Source organism: Pleurodeles waltl, chromosome 10 (assembly GCF_031143425.1).
Source record: "Pleurodeles waltl isolate 20211129_DDA chromosome 10, aPleWal1.hap1.20221129, whole genome shotgun sequence".
NCBI classification, from domain to species: domain Eukaryota; kingdom Metazoa; phylum Chordata; class Amphibia; order Caudata; family Salamandridae; genus Pleurodeles; species Pleurodeles waltl.
This window is the reverse complement of record NC_090449.1, coordinates 283,839,592-283,865,772: the sequence shown is the minus strand read 5'-3', so window position 1 is coordinate 283,865,772 and position 26,181 is coordinate 283,839,592. Positions and strand designations below refer to the sequence as shown.

The following is a 26,181-nucleotide window of genomic DNA, read 5'->3' as shown; positions in this document are numbered from 1 at the left end:
AAGAAAATGCACAATTAAAAACATTACAATCTTCTGTAGATGTGAAGAAAATTAAAATTGGAGGTTAAGTATTACATTTGTATACTTTGCTTGCTAGCTGGGAGCAGCACAAGTAAGCCAAACAGAATCGATTACAGATAAGTGGTAGCCTCAATTGAAGCACTGATGTGCACCACCAAAAAAAAGAGCATGTATTAGGATCAAAAAAGACAAACTCATGTTCTAGAGTCTAGTATTTCACTCCATCTTGTAGAAATAAAACCACATTTTGATAAAAACTCCAACATTCCCCTCAAATTAAAAATGTACGTTTTTTTTTTTAGTTTGTGAAATGAATAACATATCTCTTTGTGTATTCGTTTTTGTATATTTTGTATTGGTTTGAGGTTTAAATTGGAGAAATTGTTTATGATTGGTAGGTATCTCGACAGCCTTAAGTGTCCATGCAGCAAAATATATCACAGCAGGGGATAACATGAACAAAAAAGACTGCAAAAAGAGAGGTTGTAAGTGTTCTGTCTTCAGAACTTTTCTGTAAAATGTACTAAGAATAAGATTTTCCCCTATTATTTAGGAATGTGCAAAGTTCAGGGATTTAAAACACTGGTTGATCAAATCAGCTTCCTCTGAGAAAGAAGGAGGATCTTCATCTTAATGTTTCACAGATCATAATATCTCATATGTCTTACCATGGTGTTATCTATTAATACTTTCGAGGTTTTTCTATCTACTTATTGAACTTTCCTAGTGTTGTAAAAACGTAAAATACAGATTAGTACTTTAATATGGTTTAAGCATGATTCTTAATTATAAGGTTTATACAAGGTTTTTTTCATAAATTGTCAAAACTTGCAATATGTTGTGCTCTGTGGATGTGGAAGATGAAGTGATAATACTCTTATTTGTCGTTTTTTATATAGTTGTTCTCTAATTTAACAGGAGATTGCAATGATACAGTGTGTTAAAGAAAAACTGAAAAGACTTATAGTAAAAGTTGAAGCCCAACTTCAGTAAGTATAATTTTCAGCCGTTCCCTCTGCATGTGGCCAAATTATAAAATTAATTTTCATTCACTGATATATCTTGCTTGTGGCATACAGTAGTTTTTTATTTTTTTTAAATCCAAGTTGCCACTGATTTTGTTGTTACAATACTCAATATGGTTAGAGGTAATTACATTTGTATTTTGATAAAATAATTTTCCACTCAGGGAATGCATTTTTATATTTCAAGCAGTGCTTCATGAATTAATTGTACTAAATAAATTAATTAAACTTGTTAGAAATATTACGTTAGCTCTATATTCACTGAGTACCTTTTGTGGAAAAATGAGACAGAGATCAACATTGAATGAATTCATGAATGAATGAATAATTTATTTTACAGTTAATAAAAATATTACAAAAATACATTTATAATATCATGATATAAGCATCAATTTCAACCAACATTAAAATACATTAAAATACATTAATATTACATTATTTTAAAAAAATTTAACAGACAGTTTCAAATGAAGTCGACAACATAGAAAAAAAGTGTAATTGTGCATATGCATCTCCACAAAAAAATCATGGACAGACCTGAGATTGAAGAAGAGTTGTTTTTTTTCATCTCAATCTGTTATTATAAAACAAACTTCCAAATACTTTATTCTTTTACCAAACAGTCAAGTGGCATATTTTATTCAATTTATACAGAAAGCATGAGGTAACACATGGCTTGTTAATGACTTCTTAGAATTTGCACCTTCCTAAGCAAGGGTAATAAACCATTTATCCATAACAGTTAACGATTCTATAAACTGCGATTGACCAAATCCAACATAAAGTTAATATTTTGCAGATCTCTTACAGCAATTAATTTGGTTAAGATGTCACTATTATCCACTATCCTATTTTCTTCTCTGCCTCTTTTAAAAATTTCAAAGTGCGGCAGTTCAACATTGGATCATCTGGTTTCAGACATGCTATTGCTGCTTATCTACATGATCGTATACCCCGTTGGTTAAAAAGAGATTTTAACAGGAATCTTCTTTCTTGCACTAAGGCAGGACAAATACATAGAATGTGTATAAGATTCCTCTTCCCATTCTTACATAACCTTGAACTCTCCATCAAGGTTTCCTTTTCTCTTAAGGACTCACTTGTGTCACCAGGCAGCTTCCCCAATCTGAAATGCAAAAATCTTAATTTTAGAACAAAGGACCACCCAGCTTCAAAATACTGTGGGTATAGAATGAACTTATAATCATTCAACATCCCCTATGCATGTGATCTTTCTGATAATAATTCTTTATCTTTCAGCAAAGACAGCCTCTTCATATTACTGTTTACTACTCTCTTAAAACATGCTACAGATGGAGCACTTTCTCAAATATTGTGCAGACCCAAATCACTTATTGTCAGCTTCAAGTAAAGGAAAGCTGAAGTTCCGCTGTTTCTTTGGAGTTCTTGCCACAGCACCTGGCACAGGTCGTTCTTCTTACTCATTCTTATTCTGTACCAAATCTTCACATAGACCCCTTTCCTGGCTATTATCTGGTTGACTTGCCCAAACTCCAATCATATTTGGGCCGGAGATGTGGTTTGCAGCAGTCAAAATAGCTGCTTGTACACTTTTATTATTATTGTATTTAAGCATACTGCATCGCGTCCATGCAGTGCTTCACTACCGTAAGTTAAACTGGGTACCAACTTGGCTGATATTACTTTTAATAATGGTGAAATACTAGTGCTATTGAGGGATCTTTTAGGACGTAAATGCTAAGCCCAGACTTATTTTTCTTCTAAGACATTTCTTATGTTGAATAAAACATCCACGCTCATCAAACAATACTCCCAGATATCTATAAAATTGAACTTGATCCGCCAGTTCTCTGTTTAAATACCATTTATAATTTCTGTTTATCCTTTAGCTGGACTCTATTACCTTTGTCTTATTTAAGTTCCCTATCAGCCCAGATTTTTGCGAATATTCTGATAGCTTTCCCATGAATTAAAAAGGTACAGTGCCATGCCACAGCCTTGTTTTAAACCCTGATCAGTGTATATTTTCCTTGACAAAACAGTTACATCCCCAACTCATATCCTCATCCAAGTGTTAGTGTAAAGAAGCTGAATTGCTTTAAGAAGGCCAGGTGGAATACCCAATAATGTAAGGTTTTTCCATAGCAGATTCCAATTCACAGAATTGAAAGCTGATTTCAAATTGACAAAACAAAGATACATTGGCTGCTTCCTAAGGGGTTGCTTATCCATTAACAAAGACATGGTCAATTTATTAGTCTCAGTTCCAACTCTTTGTGTAAACCCTGTTTGATTTAATGGTACAATTTTATTTTCTGCTGCCAAATCTCGCAATTCACACAGTGAGATGCCTGCAAAATACTTTGCTTCAACATCTTAAAGAGTCCTCAGCTGATAGTTTTCCAGTTGGTGCCTGTTACCTTTCTTAAATATATGGTTTATTATTGACCCCCACCATAAATCGGGCAGTGTCTGCTGCTGTAACGCACAGTTATAGACTGAAGTTAAAACTGATGCCCACAATTCTATGTTGGATGAGAACAAACCTTGGGGTATTCCATTTGGAACCAGAATGCCATCTTGCCTGGAACCTAGCAATATTTTCTTAATCTGATTCTCTCTTAAAAACTGTCTAAAACAGAATCTTCAATTTCTAACCTGATCTTATTATATATAAAATCTTCTTCTTTCATTCCAATTGACAATATTTTAAATAGCTCTTTTATATAATTAACCCATGTTTGTTTTGCTATGTTGGAGCTGATTGTTGGGATTAGGGCACTGTTTATCCTATTAATGACTTCTAAAATTGCCTTAAATTCTTTTGTTTTGATAGATACAGCATCTTAGCCCAAAAAATATAATTTACTTTCCTTTTCTTTTGCCTCTGTTCTCGTGCATTGTCCTACCTCTAGAGATTTTTAGGGACCTCTTTTCTACTTCTTTTTCCGTTACTTTGTTCAGGAAATTCAGCCACTGCTTAACTTTGTTAATATATCTGACAGCAAAACCATCTTTTAATACACTTTTGGCTAGATCCTTACATAGGGCATTTAGATTGCTAGACCCTGTAATCCTTTGGTAATTTATTGTGCTTGTTTCCCTAAACAAGAGTGGAGCTGATTGGTGATACTGCACTCATGCTGAAAGCACAATCCTTTGCTGCCTATGATCACTACTCTGTTTTTTTTTTATATTAAAAGATTTTACCCAGCCCAGGAGTGAAAGTGTTACCGCTGTATGATCTATAATGGAGCATGCTGTGGTCGAGTAATAAGTCCACTCAGGTGGGCTAACTGATTAATACCTACCATTTAAATGTTTGCCCTTTTTTAACATGTTCTTGTAGTGAGGTCCCTTTTTGCTTGCATGGGTACTGACCATATATAATCTTGCTGGATAATCTGATCTTTGTGCTCAAGATAGTACATCAGATCCATAATAAAATCCCTTGTTATCAATATATCGGTTAGAGGTGGTTCCTGCAATAGTGCCATTATCACATCAAGAAGTTCAGAAACTATTGAGCAGTTTATTTTTGTGTTTGGAGGTATATAGACAAATGGTGTTAATATCTTTTATCCAATTACTCAATATAAGCACAATGATATTATTATTTTCTAAAGCTACCTGACTGACTTCAATTGTCAAAGCTTTTTCAACGAAAATCGCTAACTCTCCTTCTGGATGCCTCTGATTGTTAATTTTAACTGCTAGTCTACAATAACCCACATACCCTGCTAAATGGAACTCTTCAAGCTTGGAGGCATATTATCTGACTTCTTTCTAACAAAACAGCAATATATTTCTTTCATGTGTACTCCATCAATATTCCATGAACTAATAGCAAATCACACCGTATGTTTGTAACCTTGCTCCCAATAGGTCATGTCCTATGTTTAGCATGTAATGCCTCAGTTAGCCAACCTACGTATACGTGTGTACTCCTTGTGTATTTGACCCCCCGTTATATGAGGTTGCAGTTGATTTTACTTTTGCCAGCACAAATGTTACTGGTTATGCGTCCTTCGGGGGTAGGGCTAACTCTATTCCCTAGGGTGCCAAAATCTCTTTTACTTACCAGATTATACCAATGAGTTATTTTGTAAGGAAACTGTGGTGGCTTCCTGCGCCCTCCCCTCCACGTAGCCCAGAAACTCAATTGACACAATATCACTCGAATTCAATTTTAACAGCAATGGAATTGCATGCAGTAAGTTCGATATATTCCCCCAGTTCAAACTGTCATGTGAGCCTCTCGACTTATATGTGGAGGTAAAAATGATTTTGCTTGATGAGGTCCATGGTTGGATAAGAGAATTCAAGTCCTCATTTTCTACTGATGTTTTGACCTGGCCTTTGCTTTCAATTCCTGCAGTGTTAAGCCGATCCCCATTGTCATCCTAATCCAATGCTTGGCACCTAATATGTTTTTTACTTACACTATGTACCTTTGAAATATACTCAGTTGTATCTGGTGGTTGCAGTCACACTTCCATATTGTTCCTGGCACAGGTCTTCTGCAGATAATGATATTTACTGTCTTCACTTCCGGAGACTTCCGCTCTATTAAATACTTCCAATTCCTGCCTTTTCTGTCCTTTATTTTCCTGATCCCAAGTCCTTTGTTGGGACACTATGGGGGTCCGCCGTCCGCCAAGGTACCGCCGCCAAATGACCGCACCGCGGTCAAAAGACCGCGGCGGCCATTCAAACATTTCCTCTGGGCCGGCGGGCGCTCTCCAAAAGAGCGCCCGCCGGCCCAGAGGAAATGCCCCTGCAACGAGGACGCCGGCTCAGAATTGAGCCGGCGTAGTTGCAGGGGTGCGACGGGTGCAGTTGCACCCGTCGCGTATTTCAGTGTCTGCAAAGCAGACACTGAAATACTTTTTGGGGCCCTCTTACGGGGGCCCCGCGGCACCCCCTACCGCCATCCTGTTCATGGCGGGTTTCCCGCCATGAACAGGATGGCGGTAGGGGGTGTCTGAATCCTCATGGCGGCGGAGCGCGCTCCGCCGCCATGGAGGATTCACTGGGGCAGCAGTAAACCGGCGGGAGACCGCCGGTTTACCCTTTCTGACCGCGGCTGAACCGCCGCGGTCAGAATGCCCTCGGGAGCACCGCCAGCCTGTTGGCGGTGCTCCCGTGGTCGGTGACCCTGGCGGTCACCGGCCGCCAGGGTCAGAATGACCCCCTATGTCCTTTCTACCATTCAAAGCTACTGTTATTGAAGGCTTACCTATTCCCATTGTACTTACTGGGAAATTATTAACCTTTACATTTAAAGTCTTTTTGGCATGATCATCCTCCAACTTTTGAAAAATTGGAAAAAGTTTTATACGTTCTAATTCGTCAATTTTTTTCTCCTTCTGCCGCACGTTGAGAACCTCCAGCCTTGCTAGATTATTCTTCGCTTGTTTCTGGCCTTCTGCAACTTTTTTTTCAGATTTATTTTTGTCATTCCCTGCGTTAATGAATGATTTGATGATTGCCATTCAGAGACATTAGTCTTTTTATGAGCATCCACTGTAGCTTTGCTTTTGCTGCTCACACTAATTTTAATATCATTGCAATTTATTTCGCCATTAAATATTTTGAATTCATCTCCTTTTCCATCTTTTTTATGTTTTTTGCATCCAAAAGCTTGTTGACCCTCCCGCTTGTGGACATTACACCAGTCCGCTTCCCCTTTTGATTCTACATTTGTCACAGCATAATTCATTTTTGAATCCTCTATTACAGAAGTTAGGACCGCAGGAATGATCTTCAAATTATTAACTACAGGGTTGCACATACACTCAGTATTTGATGATGCTGCAATCATTTGTGCACGAGTAATCAGACTATTTAGATCAGCAAGCTTCGGATCAATACCTGATATTGAAGTTGCCATTATGTTCAATAAATCTATTTGGACATCCATTTTATTTGATTGATATGTCAATGCCTCAAGAGTCAATTGCGATGTTTTAAACGTAACTTCTCACACGTTTACTATATCAACTGCTGGCAATCTCTAATTTTTTTGATCCATCATCTCTTGCTGAGGGTCATGTTTGGCCAGCTTCTCCTGTCGACTTTGTTTTATTGGTGAAGTATTTTGGGGCACTTCAGAAGTTATTTGTATTAGTTCAACACCACCCATTTCTCTTTCAAATATATTAATGATATCCTTTGCATCTGTTTTAATCAGAGGGGTCTTTACTTTCCCTACCTTATTATAAATCTTCACAATAACTTCTGCTGGCATTGGATAACCATTATTCAGTAGAGAGATTATGTGCTCAGTCTTAATCTTTTGCTGGGGAAGAGATGCTGGCATTACTGATAGAAGATCCACATCACTGACTGGACCCCACCCAAACATCACACTATTTTCCTTTGTGTCCTTATTTTCGCCACTTGATTTTTAAAACTATTTTTTTAAACTAGTTGCTGGCCAATCATTTCTCAATTCCCACCTTAGATCGTTTGTTTGTACAGGGCTAGATTCTATTGGTGTAATAGGTGCTGTAAGTAGATTTGTATCCTTTGGGGTAGAGAAAATAATTTCCACTGGATCCTTCAAAACGTTAAACATTTCTGCCACTTTCACTGCTTTCTCAAACATTTGAGTCACAGGTGATTTTAGAGATACATTTTCCCTTCTAGAGTTTGCCTTCACTGTTTTTACTGTTTGACTCATCTGCCACCCTCTCCTCTTATTTATTCTTGTGTGTACTTGTCTTACGTGTCCCGACCTCATTCTAGGGCTGAACTACCACTCTTTTGGAGCAACGAAGTCCTTTGTCTTTTACTCATCTACCTGGGCTTCTCCTAAAGTTCTCCACTCTTTTTGTGTCTTACTTCGTTGTGTGCCTCTTTAGGCTGCCTTAAACACCTTGCAGAGTCTGCACCTTCACTTACTATGTGACTATTTTCACAAACTGCAGTCTCATACACCCACAAAATGGGTCTACTTCTCTTCACAATTAGAGCGACAATTGAAAGTTCCAATTTGGATTGGCATATTATTGACGTAGAAATTGACCAATTTACAAATTACGACTTACACATATATTGTCAGCAGTTCTCCGGTTCAGGTGGTATTATCACATCAAGCACTTGAGGGGTTATGGGTTGTAGATTTTGGTAACAAACATAATCGTGCTACAGGACCTGAGTGAGGCACACTGCTGACACCTGCAAGCCGCACCCAGCACTAATCAGGCCACTTCTGCTGGGTTGCAGGGCTCACTTTCTGCGGTAGCTAGCTACTGCCACCGTGCTCCTACCGTGTGCCACCTTGTGCCCCCAGATATAATCCAGATGCAATCCAAAGCCCAGCAGCATATAGACCAACTGGCCTCGAAGACCTTCTGGGCCTCAATGGCAATCCACCCAGTGGACTCGATGAACTCAATAGGGCTCAATCTTGCTCAACGGGCCCTCAGCGCAAGTCGTCACAGTCTTTTGTATATTCTTATAGTGCAGACTTTGTAATGTTTGCAGTCTTAAACTTAAGAGCCTTTTGGACGCATTGCAAGTGGGGGGATAAAAAACTTCTACTAATGGAAGAAGAAGGAAAGGGGGAGGAGGGCTCCTGCCGCCTCACTCCGCGGTTCTGCACACCACTCTGTGCTCTCCACGTTCTCATAACACGGGATCTGAGATCTAAACACAGGCTCTGCCCAGCCCGACCCCTGGCCCCTGTCCACCATCTTACTGCTTCCGGCTGTTTTCGGCTGTATTTTGATCCAGTCCCCAACTGCCAAACTGGTAAGAACTGGTAGAAACAGCATGCTTAAACTCCTTCCACCTCCCCAGCTTCTCGATTCTGATTCGCTGGGGGCTGGGTGGGGGCGCAAGGGGGCTGAGGCTGATGCACAGGGTGCCGAGACACTGAGAATACGAGGCTGGAACTAGCCTGGTATGGCGCCTCAAGGTGTCCTGAAGCAAGCCAAATCGACTAGGGTCTGCTTGCGAGGCTTTGTGACTCACCCCAACCTGCTTGCGCCTCTGCTAGCACGGCCTCTGCATCCTCGGCACCTCCGCGGTAGTGAGTCCCTCCTCCCATCACATCACGCCCTTTGTATCATTGCATGGTTCCTCAGCATTAGACAGCTTGGGCTTGGGCTTTTTGTCATGTTAAGAATTGAGAATCCCAGGTGAAATGAATGCAGTGAAATGGCCATTGAAAGATTTCCAATCACAGCTTCTCAAAACTCTATGTATTTCCTTTAAGGAATAGAACATCTTTGCACACCACACTGGTCTCTTGTGCCATTCTAGATTTCTTCAGTACTTCAATGCCGGTTTGCCCTTTTAGTCAGAAGTTTATTTTTTAATTTGCTTTTCACTTAGTCTCCATTGTTATACTACATGACAAGAAGTTCAAAGAATGTGGGAGTGGCCCTTCACGTTTCTTGAATGCGGATGCTGATGCCCTTGAGTATGTTTGAAGTTATTTGCTCAGTATCTGATGTTTTGTATGGCAGATTGAGTTTGGTGGGTAGTGGACAAATTTCTCAGGGCATCAGCCTTAATGGAATTTGATGGATTCTTAGCACAGAGAGACTGTAGAACTTGTTTCAAAGAGGCCCCAACAGATGTGGGCCTCCTGTACAACCCTCCTGATTTGAAGGAAGCGCTTATGCAGTCTTTCTGTGAAGAACTTCACTAAAATGAACCTGAAGTGCCTTCTAGGCATATTCTGAAAGTGCCCTTATTCTCTGGTATCCTAATTACAGGTTTGCCACAAGGTACCCTAAAGATCTTAACACAGGGATCTGTACCAAGGTACTTTAGATGGTTTAACTTGCTTACAATACCAGGAAGCATTTTTAGGTACGACTGGACCTCAGTCTGCAGTGTGAAGCAAGGGAGAATGCTTCCTTTGAGTGCTATGTGGATGGGTGAAGGCAGAGGGGCTGATTATTAGTTTAGCAGACAGAAACATCAGTCTGCCAAACTCCCAACTGGGAAGTCGCCGAAGTGCTGGTGACCTCCCCGCTGGCCCTATTGTGACTTTCCCTCTGGGCCTCCAGGCATAAACCAAGTGTTCCGCCATTCAGCCCAGTGGGAAAGGTGCAACAGCATTGTCGCTGGCTCATAATATAGCTAGCATGCAGGGGGCACCAGCACCCTCGAAAGGCACAGTGTCTACATAGCAGACAGTGTGCCTTTCGAGGGTGCTGGGCAAGGGACCCCTGCACTTCTTCTCTGACAGCCTTTTCATGGCAGTCAGACTGCCATGAAAAGGCTGGCAAAGAACAAGGTTGTAATCAGCATGGCAACGCTGAGTAATAACAAGGCCCAAAGTCTTCAGACTGTGAACTTACTGACTCTAGGAAAAGTGGACAATTAGGGCTCTCTAATTGAGAGGGGCATTGACTTTAATGGATCAGTAATAGTCTAGGCACCTTGTGTGCCACCCTAGGGAGACATCTGCCATTTCTGTCAGATTAGTTTAGTAGGAAAGCTGCTTTTAATGTGGGATTGAGACTGTGGACTTGGAAGTTTGTGTTCAGTTTCTTCAATGTGTTCATTTTCCAACTATTTCAGACTCTGTGGCTAATTTAACGTGGTGAGTTTATCTTTTATTCATATATTGAATACATGTGGGTTTAGTAGGTCACAATGGTCCTTACATTTTTTCTCTGTAGGCCTGGGGGGGTGGAAAAACTGCTGTTGGTTTGAGTAGGCTTTGCAAGAGGTATATGCAATATGTCTAAAAGGAACTTCAATAGGCAGAATATATTCAAGAAAAGACAAAGAGGGGGTCATTATGACCCCGGTGGTCCTGCCCTGCCACACCAGTGGTGGCGGCCAGACTGCCGACAAGGTGGAGGTGCAGGTCTGCCCAATTATGACCATGTAAATTAACTGGCTGCATCACAGCCAGTTCACCACCTGTACTGCCAGGGGGTGGGACCGCCTTGCCAAAGGTTGACCACCTTTGGCTCAGCGGTCCACCTAACACCGCCTACGGTATGAGTATCCTTACCGCCAGGGATTCTGTGGCGGCAGCCCCGCCACAAAATCCCTGGTGGTAAGGATACTGGTGACAGGAATACTAATTCCTGTTGCCACTACAGGACTCTCCAACCCCCTCCCCCCCCCGTTGGAGCCCCCCGCACCATATCCTATCAGGAGAAAGCAGCGACACCCCCCTACTGCGATCCACGTACTGACCCCGATCCCTGTACTGACCCCCCCGATCCCCGTACTGGTCCCCCGATCCATGCACGCAGACACCACACTTACAGACATACACGGACACATCCACACATACAGACATACATGCATACATCCACACATACATACATACACGCACACATCCACGCTCACTCATTGACACAGACATGCAGACATGGCCAAAACACTCCTCCCACCCCCTGCATACACGCATTCACCCAAGCACACAGACACTTGCACACACGCACACAAACACACACAACACGCCACCACGCCCCTCCATTCTCACACACACACACACACACACACCCCACCCCATTCACGCACACAACACTCAACACCCCTCTCCCCCCTCTTGTCGGTCAGTCACCTTACCTGGTGGTCATCCAGGAGAGAACGGAGTCCATGGGACCTCCTCCACCGGCACCGCCCGTTACCACAACACCACCACGCCGATTACAAAGTTGTAATACAGCAGGCGGTGTTGTGATGATGTGGCGGTGCCAACGGCGCAACCTCCGCTAGATGGCCAACCACCAGTATGGCTGCTGACGGCTCCCCACCCAATTTATGGCAGAGAGTTGCCAGGAGTCATAATATGGCAGTCTCAAGACCGCCATCACTGGCGGTCTCCTGATAGGTGTGACTTCGGCAGTCAACTGTTTTGACCACCAAAGTCATAATGACAGCCAGAGTGTCTTTTCCTGAAATTGGGGGAAAGATTTGATTTCAGTGGCCTGATGTGATGAACCCTCTGTGAAGGAGGAATTCTAAATATTTTGCCTTACTTTTCATTCTGCCTTTCAGGCAGTCTCTATGTGTGCAGGTTGTTGTCACATCATCGCACAATAAGATCTAGTGAGCCCAAATTACCACTCTAATTATGGTGTTTAGTGTGCAGTGATGGGGATGGGAAAGTAATTTATTTTATTTAGGAGACCTTCACCCACTAGTGTGGAATGCTTCATCATGGGGTCACAGTCTGATGATGTTTATCCAGAGTGGGCTCAACCTCTAACGACGGAGCGCTTAAGATTGTGTGTAGGGATAAAAGAGGTTAAAATTCCCTAAAAGAATCCTATAATTATTTATTTGGGACTGATTGGACAAGATTAAAAGGGTTAAGGTTGATGTATCAGCTTTTTGTATCCTTTACTTCCATTCATTGTCAACATATTTCAGCCAAACTGATATGCAGTGCAAGTCCATGGCGTTTGTTGGGATGTGAATCTCTACGTAATGATATGCTATTCACAAACTTCAGTGGGTGAAAACACGTTCATCTAGTTCACATGTATCAATGTATCAAGCATTCAAAATTTTTGCTTATTTCTGGAGCAAGTTAGTAATCTTGTTGTTGGAAATAGTTGTCAAAAAATGTGGTATGTCATATTATGCAATGTTTCACCACACAGCACCTGGTGATTTACTGCAAGCAGTGCCTATGTAGCACTAGTCATCACATCTCCTAGCCTCTTGATCTTCCGAGAGCTTCCTTATATGTATTGCTTCCCTTCTGGTTACATTTCGCTTTTGGAAATTGATTGTGTTTTCCAGTAACCCTTTGTTCGGCCCTTTATATGCTTTATACCTCTATTTTTTTTGTAAACTTCTCTTTATTGGGTTTTATAGTCATTGATTGACAACATAATCCAATCAGAGATCAATAATTTTCAATATTAATGGTGGGCCCAGCGCCTTGCAACAGTGATCAGTTATAGGCATAAGAGGAGAATATTGCATGGCATAATTACAAATATATAACTAACTCCAACCAGCACTTGTCCAAGCCTTTGTCCAGGCTGGTAGAGAATGCTTTGTAGCAGAGAAAAAGAATAAACAACTTCATGTAACTGTAGGTATACTTCCAGAATAGGTAAATGAGATGAGATGAGAAGTGGAGAGAAGGAGATTAAAAGGGAGGGACTTTGGGGTGGGAGGAGGCAGATGTATGAGTCCCACTCGGAAATATTCATAAAAGAGAGAGGGGGCTAGAAATGACCACAGAAGCATGAAAGGGGAGAATCGCTGAGGAGAGAAGGGGGAACCAGGAAGGTAGGTCCTATATTTGATGGCAAGCTCAAGGTGGCTAACTGAACAGTTGTAATGCACACAGTCTGGGAGGGTGGAAGCAGGAGAGCTCAAATCTAGACAGGTGCATTATCAGTGGGCGCCAGATTTGTTGAAATTTAGAGTATGTGTGAGACAGTGCATGGGAGAGTTGTTCCAATCCATTGCCAGTGTGTACCATAAGTGCACGAACCATTGTGTGAAGGATGGAGGTGATTTCTGTTGCCATACCAAAGCAATTAGTTGTCTGGCTGAATGAAACTATCGTAGTTTGACTCTTGCTCTAGGCAAGACTTCTGGTTTAAGGATGACATTACTTATGTTTGTGGGTGACTATACCAGTCCTACAACTAGTCGCAACTGTCGTCCCAACCCTCCCGGCTCACTGGCAGCACCTCACCAAAAACCCAAACAGTAAAAGGTGATTTGTGCAGCCTTTACGCATGGACTCAAGAGTGCGACATCTCAGGGAGTGACGTGGTTAAACGGAGAGCACCCCTTTCTCACATTAACAACTTTTGTCAATCGAACACAGGCAGAGAAGAAGTTGCAGTTAGGTTTCAATAGGTTTTATTTCACAAAGCTGCAATCTGCGATAGGTTGCATGTGCTGCAATGATTAGGATAATGAATAATACAAGAAACAGAATGGTAAAGACAAGTAATTAATACAAAGACCCCCACCATCTTGCAATGACATGAAGTGACATGAGATGTGAGATGTGTCCTGATACCCTAATAATGTGAACCTAATCTCTAACGTAAAAGAGAGCTGAGTGTGTGAAACCTAATCTGCCAATGCCATGTCCATGAGAAGAGCCCCCCCAACCCTTGTTAGCTTGGAATGAGGTCTCTAGCTCAGACTCCCTAAGGACACGAAGACTGGGTCAGCTTCAAGACGACATGCAGCCTCGATAGCAGCGATGGCATCTGGTCGGAATCCCTCTGGCTATCTTTCTAAGTGAGGTGCATTTATACTGATCTGCTCGGACCCCTGACGTAGGACTGTTCCCAAACATTATATAACTAGACATGCTTGGGATGGCAATTTATGTAAACAATTCTCTCGAAGGCGTGAAGAGGGAAAGTACCTAATGTGAACACTTAAAATGTGTTTATCTTTGTTGCTTGATATTGACGCCGTAACGCAGTGGCACTGATAACATGAAACTAAAACATTGGCCTAACTAGAAACAAGGCAACCGTTTTAAATGATATAATTGATAAATGTGCTAAAACTGAGCAAACTAAGGCCCATATTTATACTTTTTGACGCTAAACTGCGCTAACGCAGTTTAGCGTCAAAAATTTTTGCGCCGTCTAACGCCATTCTGAAGCGCCATGCGGGCGCCGTATTTATGGAATGGCGTTAGCCGGCGCAAGCAGACCGGCGCTGCCTGGTTTGCGTGGAAAAAAACCACGTACACCAGACAGCGCCGGCGTAGGGGGAAAATGGCGTATGGGCGTCTTAAAATGGGGCAAGTCAGGTTACGTCGAAAAAATCGTCGTAACCCGACTTGCGCCATTTTTTTTCGACGCCCATCCCCCATCAACATGACTCCTATCATTGTAAAGATAGGAGTCATGCCCCCTTGCCCAATGGCCATGCCCAGGGGACTTATGTCCCCTGGGCATGGTCATTGGGCATAGTGGCATGTAGGGGGGCACAAATCAGGCCCCCCTATGCCACAAAAAAAAAAAAAAAAAATACTTACCTGAACTTACCTTAATGTCCATGGGATGGGTCCCTCCGTCCTTGGGTGTCCTCCTGGGGTGGGCAAGGGTGGCAGGGGGGGTCCCTGGGGGCAGGGGAGGGCACTCTGGGCTCATTTTGAGCCCACTTGTCCCTTAACGCCATCCCTGACCCAGGCGTTAAAAAGCGGCGCAAATGCGCCGTTTTTGGCCACGCCCACTCCCGGGCGTCTCTTTTGCCCGGGAGTATAAATACCACGTAAAGGCCTGGGAGTCATTTTTTAAGACGGGAACGCCTCCCTTGCATATCATTAACGCAAGGAAGGGGTTCACGCTAAAAAATGACGCACACTCCGGGCACTTTGGCGCCCGAAGCGTCTAACGCCAGAGTATAAATATGGCGTTAGTTGGCGTTAGTTCTGCGACGAATTTGCGTCGAAAAAAACGACGCAAATTCGGCGCAACCAGAGTATAAATATGGCCCTAAGTAGGGTAAAAGTCACTAGGTATGATGCCATAAGTTTACTCCACTGACGGTAAATGAATCCAATACTAAAAAGTGCTCTAGTCTAAAAGCTCAAAGCATAAAAACAAGTCAAAAATCATATTTAAAAACATGTTAAAACCCAAAATAGCTAAAAAACATACAAAGAGATATAGGCCCTCATTATGACTTCAGCGGTCTAAAACCTAGTCCAGAATTTGGGCGGAGAGCCGCCAGCAGCCAGACTGGCAGTTGGCGGTGCAGTGGCGGCTGCTCTGCTTACACCACCACGTCATCACAACACTGCATGCCCACGTGGTGGTGTTGGGGTGACGGAGCAGTGTTAGCGGAGCAGGCTCCAAGGATCCCATCCCCTCCCGGATGTCCACTGTGTAAAGGTAAGTGCCCGTCCAATAGGGGAGGAGGGATGATGAGTGGTATGTTCATGCATGGGTGTGTGCGTTTGTATGATTGGAGGGGGTGGGGTTTATGTGCGTGTATTTGTGTGATTGTAGTGTCTGTGAGTGCGTGAATGGATGCGGGGTGGTGGGTGTGTGTGCAAGTGTGTGTGTCTGTATGAGTGCGTGAATGCGTGATTGCATGTTTGTGTGTGATGCGTGCATGTTTTGATGGGGTGGGAGGTCTCTAGGGGTCAGGGGGGACCGTGGTTGTGGGGGGGCTGGGGGAGTTGCACACTGGCGACAGGAATGTAAATTCCTGTTGCTAGTATCCTTTCTGCCAGGGATTTCCTGGCGGTGTTGCCGCCAGGGAATCCCTGGCAGAAAGGAGATTCCAAATACTGTTGGTGGTCTATGGTGGACCGCAAAGGCAAAGGTCGTTCACCTTCGCCCCGGCAGTCCGACCGCCCTGGCGGTACAGGTGGGCAACTGGCTGCTTTGCACCCTGTTTCCCGCCGTGTTGTCATTATCTGGTGATCCTGCACCGCCAGGCCGTTGGTGTTACCGCCACCGCCAGCGTGGCAGAGCTTGACCGCCAATGTTATAATGAGGGCCATAATGCCACCCATGACAAGCACAGCAGGCCAAAGTAAAGGCAATTAATGCAAACTTTGAATTTGGTATAATAAGCCAGTCATCAAATCTTTCTAACAATAGTCATGATCTTGAAGAGCATCTTTGAAGCCATCGAATGGAAAGTTCCTCAGGAAAGAGGCCACATCATCAGATGTTAAATCAATCACAGGATAGGCAGATGGATCCACGGAGCAGTAGTGCGTAGTAGTCTCTTGTACAGGTCCTCCTCCAGGAGTGGCACTCTCCACAGTGCCAAAAAGAGCCAGATCGTTCACCAAGTGCGGCTCATAAATGGCCTCGCGAATCAGCCTTAGTCGCAAGGGGCATGACCGTGAATGAAACTTCATTGGGGACATTAACAATACTTGGTCCACAGGAGGCACTGGCGTAACAGCAAGACATACTGTAGGCAAGAGTTCGAAGAGGCACTATACGCAGTGAAAGACTGGCTGCACACACCGTAGGTGTTGGTCGAAATGACAGTGACCAATCACGCTCCAATACCTCCACCATCGGAGCATTAAAGACCTGAACCATCCGTTCACAGCACAGTTCACCTGGTGGCAGTGGCTCCATTGCTTCGCGTAGCTGGAAAGACACAACCACTGCGAATCAAAAGAAATAGCAGTAGTATTCCGCCTATCAATACCAAAATTATAGGAAAGCCGACCAAACACACTTGAAAACAGTGAATGGATGGCCGATGGAATGACTCAGAAGACAGTCTAGAAAATGGACACAAATCCAGACCCAACAGCCTTAAAGAAGTGGACAATCCCAGTAGTGCTCGAGATGTTGAAAGTTCTGGATACCAGCACTCCTAAATGCTTAGGGAAGTTGGTATTTGATAGGGATTGTATCTCGGCTGATGATCTCGCAATCTGGAGAGCATACGTCTCTCTAGCGATGTCAACGCAACTTGTTTTTGGAACTGTACCGCCTTTAGTCTGCTCAGCATGTCATAATTTACATTAGCAGTATCAATGTGAGGCCGCATTTCTGATACTTTTATCTCTTGTGTGGGGCAGAATAAAACTTGTCCACAACACGTAACGACATTAGAGACTGAAATTGCGTAGGCAATTCCTGGTCGCATACCGCAACAGCTTTGGTCACTCAGCACCACATAACTTCCATTCGAAAGTACATGAAATGCTGGTCGAATCAAAGGGACGGGAGTACCCTTCAGAAAACAGGCCAAGTTTACGACCCCCACATTGCAAAGGCCGTGAAGGGACACCTGCTTGCAGATCATTGACTACTAACAGTAGTCTCACATTCGCTTCTTCTAAAAAAGCCCTATGTTTCGCCGTTCAGGCATTTGTGTTCAAAGGGCAACTCCCAATCTACTTTAATATAGCTATCGCCTAGACGCTCGTACCTGCCCACTGCAAGATGTTTCAGGCATTTCGAAAAACGAAAAGTGGAAATGGGCAGATTAATAATGCCTTGTAGGAGCCATACTGTTGAAGGACTCTGCACCTGGAAAGGCAACTTTTCTAACTTCTCTATGTGAAGCATGGTGAAACTCGCTTCCCTTTTAGCCATTGTCCGTCTGAATAATATCTATAGTAGACAACATTATGGGCCGTATTTATACTTTTTGACGCAAAACTGCGCTAACGCAGTTTTGCGTCAAAAAGTTTTGCGCCGGCTAACGCCATTCTGAAGCGCCATGCGGGCGCCGTATTTATTGAATGGCGTTAGCCGGCGCAAGCAGACCGGCGCTGCCTGGTGTGCACGAGAAAAACCACGTACACCAGGCAGCGCCGGCGTAGGGGGAAAATGGCGCATGGGCGTCTTAAAATGGGGCAAGTCAGGTTACGTCGAAAAAATCATCGTAACCCGACTTGCGCCATTTATTTTCGACGCCCATCCCCCATCAACATGACTCCTATCATTGTAAAGATAGGAGTCATGCCCCCTTGCCCAATGGCCATGCCCAGGGGACTTCTGTCCCCTGGGCATGGTCATTGGGCATAGTGGCATGTAGGGGGGCACAAATCAGGCCCCCCTATGCCACATAAAAAAAAAAAAAAATACTTATCTGAACTTACCTTAATGTCCATGGGATGGGTCCCTCCGTCCTTGGGTGTCCTCCTGGGGTGGGCAAGGGTGGCAGGGGGGGTCCCTGGGTGCAGGGGAGGGCACTCTGGGCTCATTTTGAGCCCACTTGTCCCTTAACGCCATCCCTGACCCAGGCGTTAAAAAGCGGCGCAAAAGCGCCGTTTTTGGCCACGCCCACTCCCGGGCGTCATTTTTGCCCGGGAGTATAAATACCACGTAAAGGCCTGGGAGTCATTTTTTAAGACGGGAACGCCTCCCTTGCATATCATTAACGCAAGGAAGGGGTTCACGCTAAAAAATGACGCACACTCCGGGCACTTTGGCGCCCGAAGCGTCTAACGCCAGAGTATAAATATGGCGTTAGTTGGCGTTAGTTCTGCGTCGAATTTGCGTCGAAAAAAACGACGCAAATTCGGCGCAAACGGAGTATAAATACGGGCCTATGTTTGTCAGGGAATAAATCCTGTTGGACAGAGTGTTCATGCCACTGTTAACAACAGCTAAAGCTTTTTCTAAGTTTTCCTTGTCTATTTGCCTCAAACGCGCAGCAGCTTCTAGCTGGGAAAGCTTCCAGATCTCATTATATATGGCATAGATTAATCTTTTAGAGCGTGGCTTCCTAGGACCTAACAAAAAGTCCTGCAAGTCTATATCCTCAGAAAGAGTGTTTAGATGTTCCTTAACTGCGGCTAACATGTTAGTCTGTATCCATTGTTGGCACAGCTTACCCACACTGTATGTTGTAACTATACCTGTGTGTAGACCCAAGACAAAGCGAGGGTCTAGCCGGCTAATCTTGAAACCCCCGAGGAATTCACAAACTGCGCCTGACACCCATTTGTGTCTATTGTCCGTATCAACCACCGTCCTGGACTGGAAAGTGAAGAGTTCTAGGTACCAGCCTGAACCTTTGCATGTAGTTCTTCCTCAGTGACATTCAGGAAGGATTGCCAACTATTAATTTTTGCCGGTGCGGGGATACTGGTTGTGTTCATTTCTCTTATTTTCGCTAACCCCAGACACGATGTTTGTTGAATAGTATAATTTAAAAAGATCATTTGCACAGGAATCTGGCATGCTCTAAATAAAGCTTCCCTACCCTGTTTTTGCCAATCTTGTGTTCCCCATATACTCTTCAAATCAATAGTGTGCTTCCAGTATTCGTAACCTTCAACTGCAAGATGGGAAACAAAGGAGTCTGAATAAATCAGCTTTGTGTCAGTCAGCAAAATGTTCCTAATTTTTGAAGAGGGTAATTTGAAATAATATGTCTCTGAATGTTTTGTGTCATACCAGAAAAATAAGTAAATTTATCTGAATAACATTTTGGGCTCCCCACTGGTGGTGTTGAACAGTGTTCCCACTGTGTGTAGTTAAGTACTGGTCTATGTCTAGTAGCACGGTGCAGTTAGTAATATCTCCACTTGTTAAAGCAGAACATTTATACATAATTCTTTGTACTTGTGTATGCATCATCACTTTTAAATACTGAATAGTCCTTCATTTCATTTAACATAGAAACAACTGTCTGGACATCCCAACCATCAGATACAACCCCAGGTGTAATTGCATTAGTCATAGAAATTTTAAAGACATATGGAATTTGAATGACCTCAGTAGGCCCGTATATATTAAATGGAACATTGTCCCAAACAGTCCCATCAGGAATAGGTACAGGTGAAATGTTCACAAGGGACAAGTCTCTTCGGACCTTATGTGAGGAATGATATGGAGTTAAGACTTCATCCACAGGCTCAACAAAGGAGCGTTCAGGGAGGTAATGACCATTTATAAGTAAAAAGAAAACAGTCACAAAAGCAATCCATAGAAACAATGCAACAAATGTCAAGCAGAACCATAAATAGTTCCATGGGTGAGCTAAATAGTTATTTTTAAGCCATAAGTACAGCTTATGTGTCTTTGAAACATTTTCAATCACAGGAGTGGATTAGTCTGAAGAAAAGTCATCAATATAGATGAAATAACCAGAAGCAGTCTCTGCAAATGCAGGAGCAGGTGCATTACCGGTGGATGGATCCACTTCGTGTGGAGGCTCTTAATAGACGGTGTCATCAGTCTGTGTTGTATTGGTGTAAAGAACAGCCAACTCTTGGACAGGTGCTGTTGTTGAAGTGGTAACTGGAATCAACAAGAGCTCATTTTCCAACCTCCCCACAGTCGAGGAGGTATTTGTAGCATTGTTGGACATGCTTGTGTAGTCAGAAGTAGCACTGTTATTTCTGCTTTGTAGAGGTATGTCCTGTTGGGTAGTGAGAGGGGATTGGGAACTACCCAAGGGACCTCTGGGTCTACTGTGCAGGATCGGCCACATGGTGAAGTTTTACATCATCAATGGAAATTAATCTGTTTTCCGTGGAACCAGGCAGCGGTGGTAAGATGACAGTTCTGGTACCTTGTACTCCAATGACTGGTCTGGTGCTCTGTAGGATGGACCGAATTCCTTCTTCACAGCAATCTTCTCAAGAGCCAGATCCCCGACTTTAGGAATCCAGCCAGCGGAAGTTGTTGATAAATTCATTATTCCTAAGGTGGCAGCACTGGCGGATGATTTATCATCATGAAATAGCTGAAGCTCCTGTAAGATAGCAAGATGTTCATTTATGTCAAAGGTTGTATCTGCTGCCATCAAACCCCGGGCCATCAAGCTCTGGGACATACATAGGTATCCCAAAGAGACCCTCATAGGGAGTACGTTCCCCCAAGGACCATCTTGGCAGATTATTCAGTGCTCTCTGGACCCCATATAGGTGATGAAGCCAACTGCGGCCAGAACCTAATACTCTAGCTTTTAAGGGCTGCTTTACATCACGATTCCTCCCCCCACTACCAAATTTCCCTCAGGATGGTATGGTGGGGAGCAATGGAGTTCAACACCTATCATCCCCATGGTGTCCCTGAATGCCTTAGAGGCAAATGCAGGGCTGGTCAGAATGGAATACCGCAACTTCATATGTACTGATAAAGATCAACAAGTCTTTTATAACAGTTCAAGCGGCAGCCGACTGCTGTGGCCATACCCACAGGAATCTTGAACAAGAATCTACAGAGACTAAGATGTATTTGTATGCACCACCAGGTTGGAGCAGACCTCAATGGTCCTGGTACACACATTGTAGTGGCCTTTTGGACGCTAGGCGGGATGTCCGCTATGGGCGTTTGATGTTGGAGCCCTTTATTTGCTGGCAAATGTCACAACAAAGGACATATTGGGGGTGATTCTGACCGCGGCGGACGGCGGTCGCCGCCCGCCAAGCGGTTCCCGCCGAAAGACCGCTCTGCGGTCAAAAGACCGCGGCGGTCATTCTGGCTTTCCCACTGGGCTGGCGGGCGACCGCCGAAAGTCCGCCCGCCAGCCCAGCTGGAAACACCCTTCCCACGAGGAAGCCGGCTCAGAATGGAGCCGGCGGAGTGGGAAGGTGCGACGGGTGCAGTTGCACCCGTCGCGAATTTCAGTGTCTGCAAAGCAGACACTGAAATTCTTTGTGGGGCCCTCTTACGGGGGCCCCACGACACCCCATACCGCCATCCTGTTCCTGGCGGGTGAACCGCCAGGAACAGGATGGCGGTATGGGCTGTCAGAATCCCCATGGCGGCGCAGCAAGCTGCGCCGCCATGGCGGATTCCCATGGGCAGCGGAAAGTCGGCGGTACACCGCCGGCTTTCCGCTTCTGGCCGCGGCTGTACCGCCGCGGTCAGAATGCCCGGCGGAGCACCGCCAGCCTGTTGGCGGTGCTACCGCCAACCTCCGCCATGGCGGTAATTACCGCCAGGGTCAGAATGACCCCCATTGTTTTGTATGTTTGTATAGACCTGGCCCCCAGAAGCGTTTCTGTAAAAGTGTTACTGTAGCTGAAATACCGAAATGAGCAGAAGCGACACCGTCTTGCGCTGCTTTTATTAAATCTAATCTCTGGTCGTAGTTCGGGATCGCTCAATCTCCAACCCCAGGAATTGTTGCATAGGCAACATTATGTGCACTAATGTGGTGAGAATATTTTGTAGGGTATGCTTTTGGGAGAGACTTGTCTTCAGCCAAAGCTTTCACGGCAGTCAGAATTTCATTATCCAATCTCGTCTAAGAACGAGTCACTGCAGCCACAGAAGCCGCAGCTACTGCAGATTTGGCTGCTTCATCAGCCAAAGTGTTGTCGATAAGGTGTACTCCTACACGCTGGTGGCCCAATGTATGTACGACATGAACACAAAGTAGCTTATCCTTAAGATCAGCCACTCTCCCCCACAGAGTTCTGTGTTTTATGGTGTTCTCTTTAGAATCTCTGAACTTGTTCAATCACCAATGATTAGGATAATCATTGTATGACTGGACGCAGTAGTATGAGTCACAATCAAAGTCAGTAATCCTGGCTCTGTGTATTCTAGTGCTAAAATAAGGGGCTTTTAGTTGAGCCAACTGAGCAGTGCAGTCCCCTATAGTCTGCGTGTAGGTATTGTGAGGGTGGAAAACTCCATCCTTTAACACTCCACTAATGGCTGCGCAAGCGGCTGAATATTGGTGTTTGGTACCTACAGGTGGTTGTGCTGAACCATCAGTGTAAATGGCAGCATGATATCTGTCAAGTGGCAGGATTTCTAGAGGAGCGGGGTACTCCTGTTCTCTTGTTTCTGAAGTTTTGGATCAAAGATGAAATCAACATCAGTAACAGTCTGGGAGGTTGACCACTGAATCCAGCGTGGATGTAATGCTTTGGTGACAGCCTCTAAAGCTGGTACCAGGGTAACAACAGTAATACGTTTCCCCTGGGCAAGTGGTCTCTCCTTGATGACAGCCATCTGAACTGCAGTTAGATTTTTTTCTGTAGGTGCAAAACATTGTTCTGCATTGGAGTATAAATGTGATTTATAAACTATGGGCACTGTGTCGCCCTCGTTAAAGGTGACATAAGTGAACCCAATGGCACCAGCAGTTATTCATGTTTTGTTGTCACGTGTGTACAAGTGTTTGGCTTCTAGCATGTCCTTTTGCAATTTCCTAAGGATGTGTGTGTGTTCAACTGTCCAGTGTCTGCTAGAAAAATCAGGGCATATTAAGTCATAAAGTGGCTTGATACGTTATGCATGGTCAGGGATGTAAGTTCTGCCAAAGTTGAAGAAACCAAGGAAGACTGTAGTTTCTTTAGAGTGTTTGGTGGGTGCAACTGAGCACATTTTTCTAGAAAGTGCAGGGTCAAGCTCTTCCTCTCTTTTGATAGCTCGTATCTCAGGAACAATACACTGAGAAAGGCTATTTTAGTTTTTCTAAAGTTACATTTGTAGCCAACGGCTCAAATCCTAAAACGATCCGATCGACCCTGGCAAGATGAATGTTGAGGTGGTCATCTGTGAGATACATGTCATCCACGTAGGACAACGCCTCAGGATCAATATCATGTAATATTGCTGTTACACGGGCTGAGAAAAGCCCTGGGCTGTTTTTGTAGCCTTAGGGCAAACAGCAGAAGCATTTTGTGAGCCAAATGAGAATGCACTCAGGCCCCGACTTTCATGCGCTAAGTGTTGGAAGAATAAAACGTTGGAAATATCCAAGGTTGTTTTTTACATTGTGTTCATTATTGCTGTGCTTTGTGAATTTTGTATAGCGTATGTACGTGTATGACTGTTATAAGTGTCTGTAATCGAAGACTATTTTGTAGGAATGGTCTGGCTTTGCAACGGAAAGTAACGGGTTATTCATTGCAGAGACACAGGGCTCAGTTACTCTCTGGTACCCGGGCTGAGTGACTGTCTCCCTCACTGGAGCTGTTGCTTCATGTTTAACAGAATATTGTGGCTGAGGCTGGGTTGTAGACCTGAAAGGTATTACATGACAAGGAGTCCTTGTCCCAACCCACATGAATGTGGTACAACACAGATGCCTGCGCTAAAGCCCGGTTGACAGCGTAAGCTTGTTTCACCTCTTCTGGAACAAGATCAGAGAAAGAAGGCAAAATTACATCTTCCACATGTTGGAGCTTACGGACGTGCTTGGTTGGCCAGTCCCTTTAGGCCAGTAGGATATCACAGCTAAGTTCATCCCAGAATATCACACCAATGGTCTCCACGTCTCCCTCAATTTGGATATTTAAATCATAAATCCTGTCGGGTGAGAGGACGCACCCGTCCGCAGTCTCAACTGCAGTGTAATCGCTAGTTGCTGTCACATCCATATGTTCTTTCAGACTCTGGTGACATATTGTGACCTCTGCTGCGCTGTGTAACAGTGTCACTGCCCACGTCTTGTTCTTCAGCAATGTTCTCAAGTTTACTGGCATTTTTAACTGACAGTGCTGCCACTTTTTTTTTTTTAAACTGTGGCTTTTGCTGTGGGAGCTTCTCTTCTTTTTTCTCTGAAACCTGTGGTGAGTCCTTCTGTTTCATGTATTCAGGACGTCGATCAGGACAGCCCCGGTGCGTCCTGAAAGGAACAAGAGGGACGTGAATCAATATATCTGTCAGGTGCTTTTATATTTTCTCTATTTCTGAGAGTAAATCTCTTGTCGGAGTTCTCCGGGTGTGGAGAATGACCTCTATGATTTTGTCTATCTTTAAATTGTTTCTGTTTATCCCAGCGGTTCTTTGAACCTTCCTGTGCTTGCTTAGTACCTTCCTTAGGGGGTGGTACTCTGTATCTCAAGCTTCTTCGGCTTGGCTTCCCAACTATCCCTTCCTGTAGGGGCTGTACCTCATGTGGCGCAGTCATCCACCGACGGAACCATCCTGAAGGGCAAGCACATTGTGAGAATTCCATGTTTCTCCTGTGGTCCCATATGGGGAAACACAGCTTCCAGCTGATTTGTTTTCTGGGCTATCCAGAACGGGATTTTCTCTTGTTCTGTGGGTAACTTACCCATGATAGTATGTACTGTTTGTGGATTAATTCAAGTAGCCAATTGGTATCCAGCAGGTGCTGGTGGTGCTGGATGCGCTGGTGTAGGGTTCAGAGTTCGCATTACGAACTGAACAAGTCGTCGGTAGAGTGTTACTAGCTCAGTGTATAAGTTTCGTAGGTCTGCTGCCTGCATGTTTTTTATACCTGGGTGAGGTGTGTGGCTCAGGTGTTGTATTACATGTGGTAGGGTGCCATTAAACCAGTTCTGATGTTCTTGACAAATAATTGGTATTTCAAGATACTGGTTTGCTTGGTACGGTTGAGGTACGTATGCAATTCTGTATGTGTGGAATGTAAATGATCTTTGGTCTTCCTCAGGAATGGCGACCCAAGAGTAAAATGTATGTTTGGTAAGCTTCACTGGCTTCTACTTTGAATGTGTCATCCCTGCCCTCGTCTGTTAAGCCATATGCTACTAGGTGTAATGTTAATGATTGTCTAGCATTCTCAGGAATGTTTATGGCGTTAGCCATATTATATAATGGGTAAAGAAATGGAACACCAAACAGGGAGAAAAGTCCTTTTAATGGTTCGAGCTCAAACAACCTACAGCTTAGTTAGATGTTTCCTGTTCAGCTGAGGAGGATCTTCCCCAAGACCACAGACGCCTCCATATAATGTTACTTAGGGTACCTACTGTATGTGAGACAGCGATAGTCAGGGTATCCGTAAATTAGTGCCTAAACACCATCGTTGGTGGCGCCATGTCGTAGTTTGACTCTTG

The 26,181-nt window shown here is 44.1% G+C and overlaps 1 protein-coding gene across 1 annotated transcript in view; it reads left to right on the top strand.

The window, feature by feature from the left end:
- Window positions 1-26,181, top strand: part of TEKT5 (tektin 5) — a 727,209-nt gene that overhangs the window by 79,818 nt on the left and 621,210 nt on the right. Inside the window, exon 3 of the mRNA XM_069212313.1 lies at window positions 940-1,010. Coding sequence (XP_069068414.1) covers window positions 940-1,010 — 71 coding nt within the window. The remainder of the gene's footprint in view (window positions 1-939; window positions 1,011-26,181) is intronic.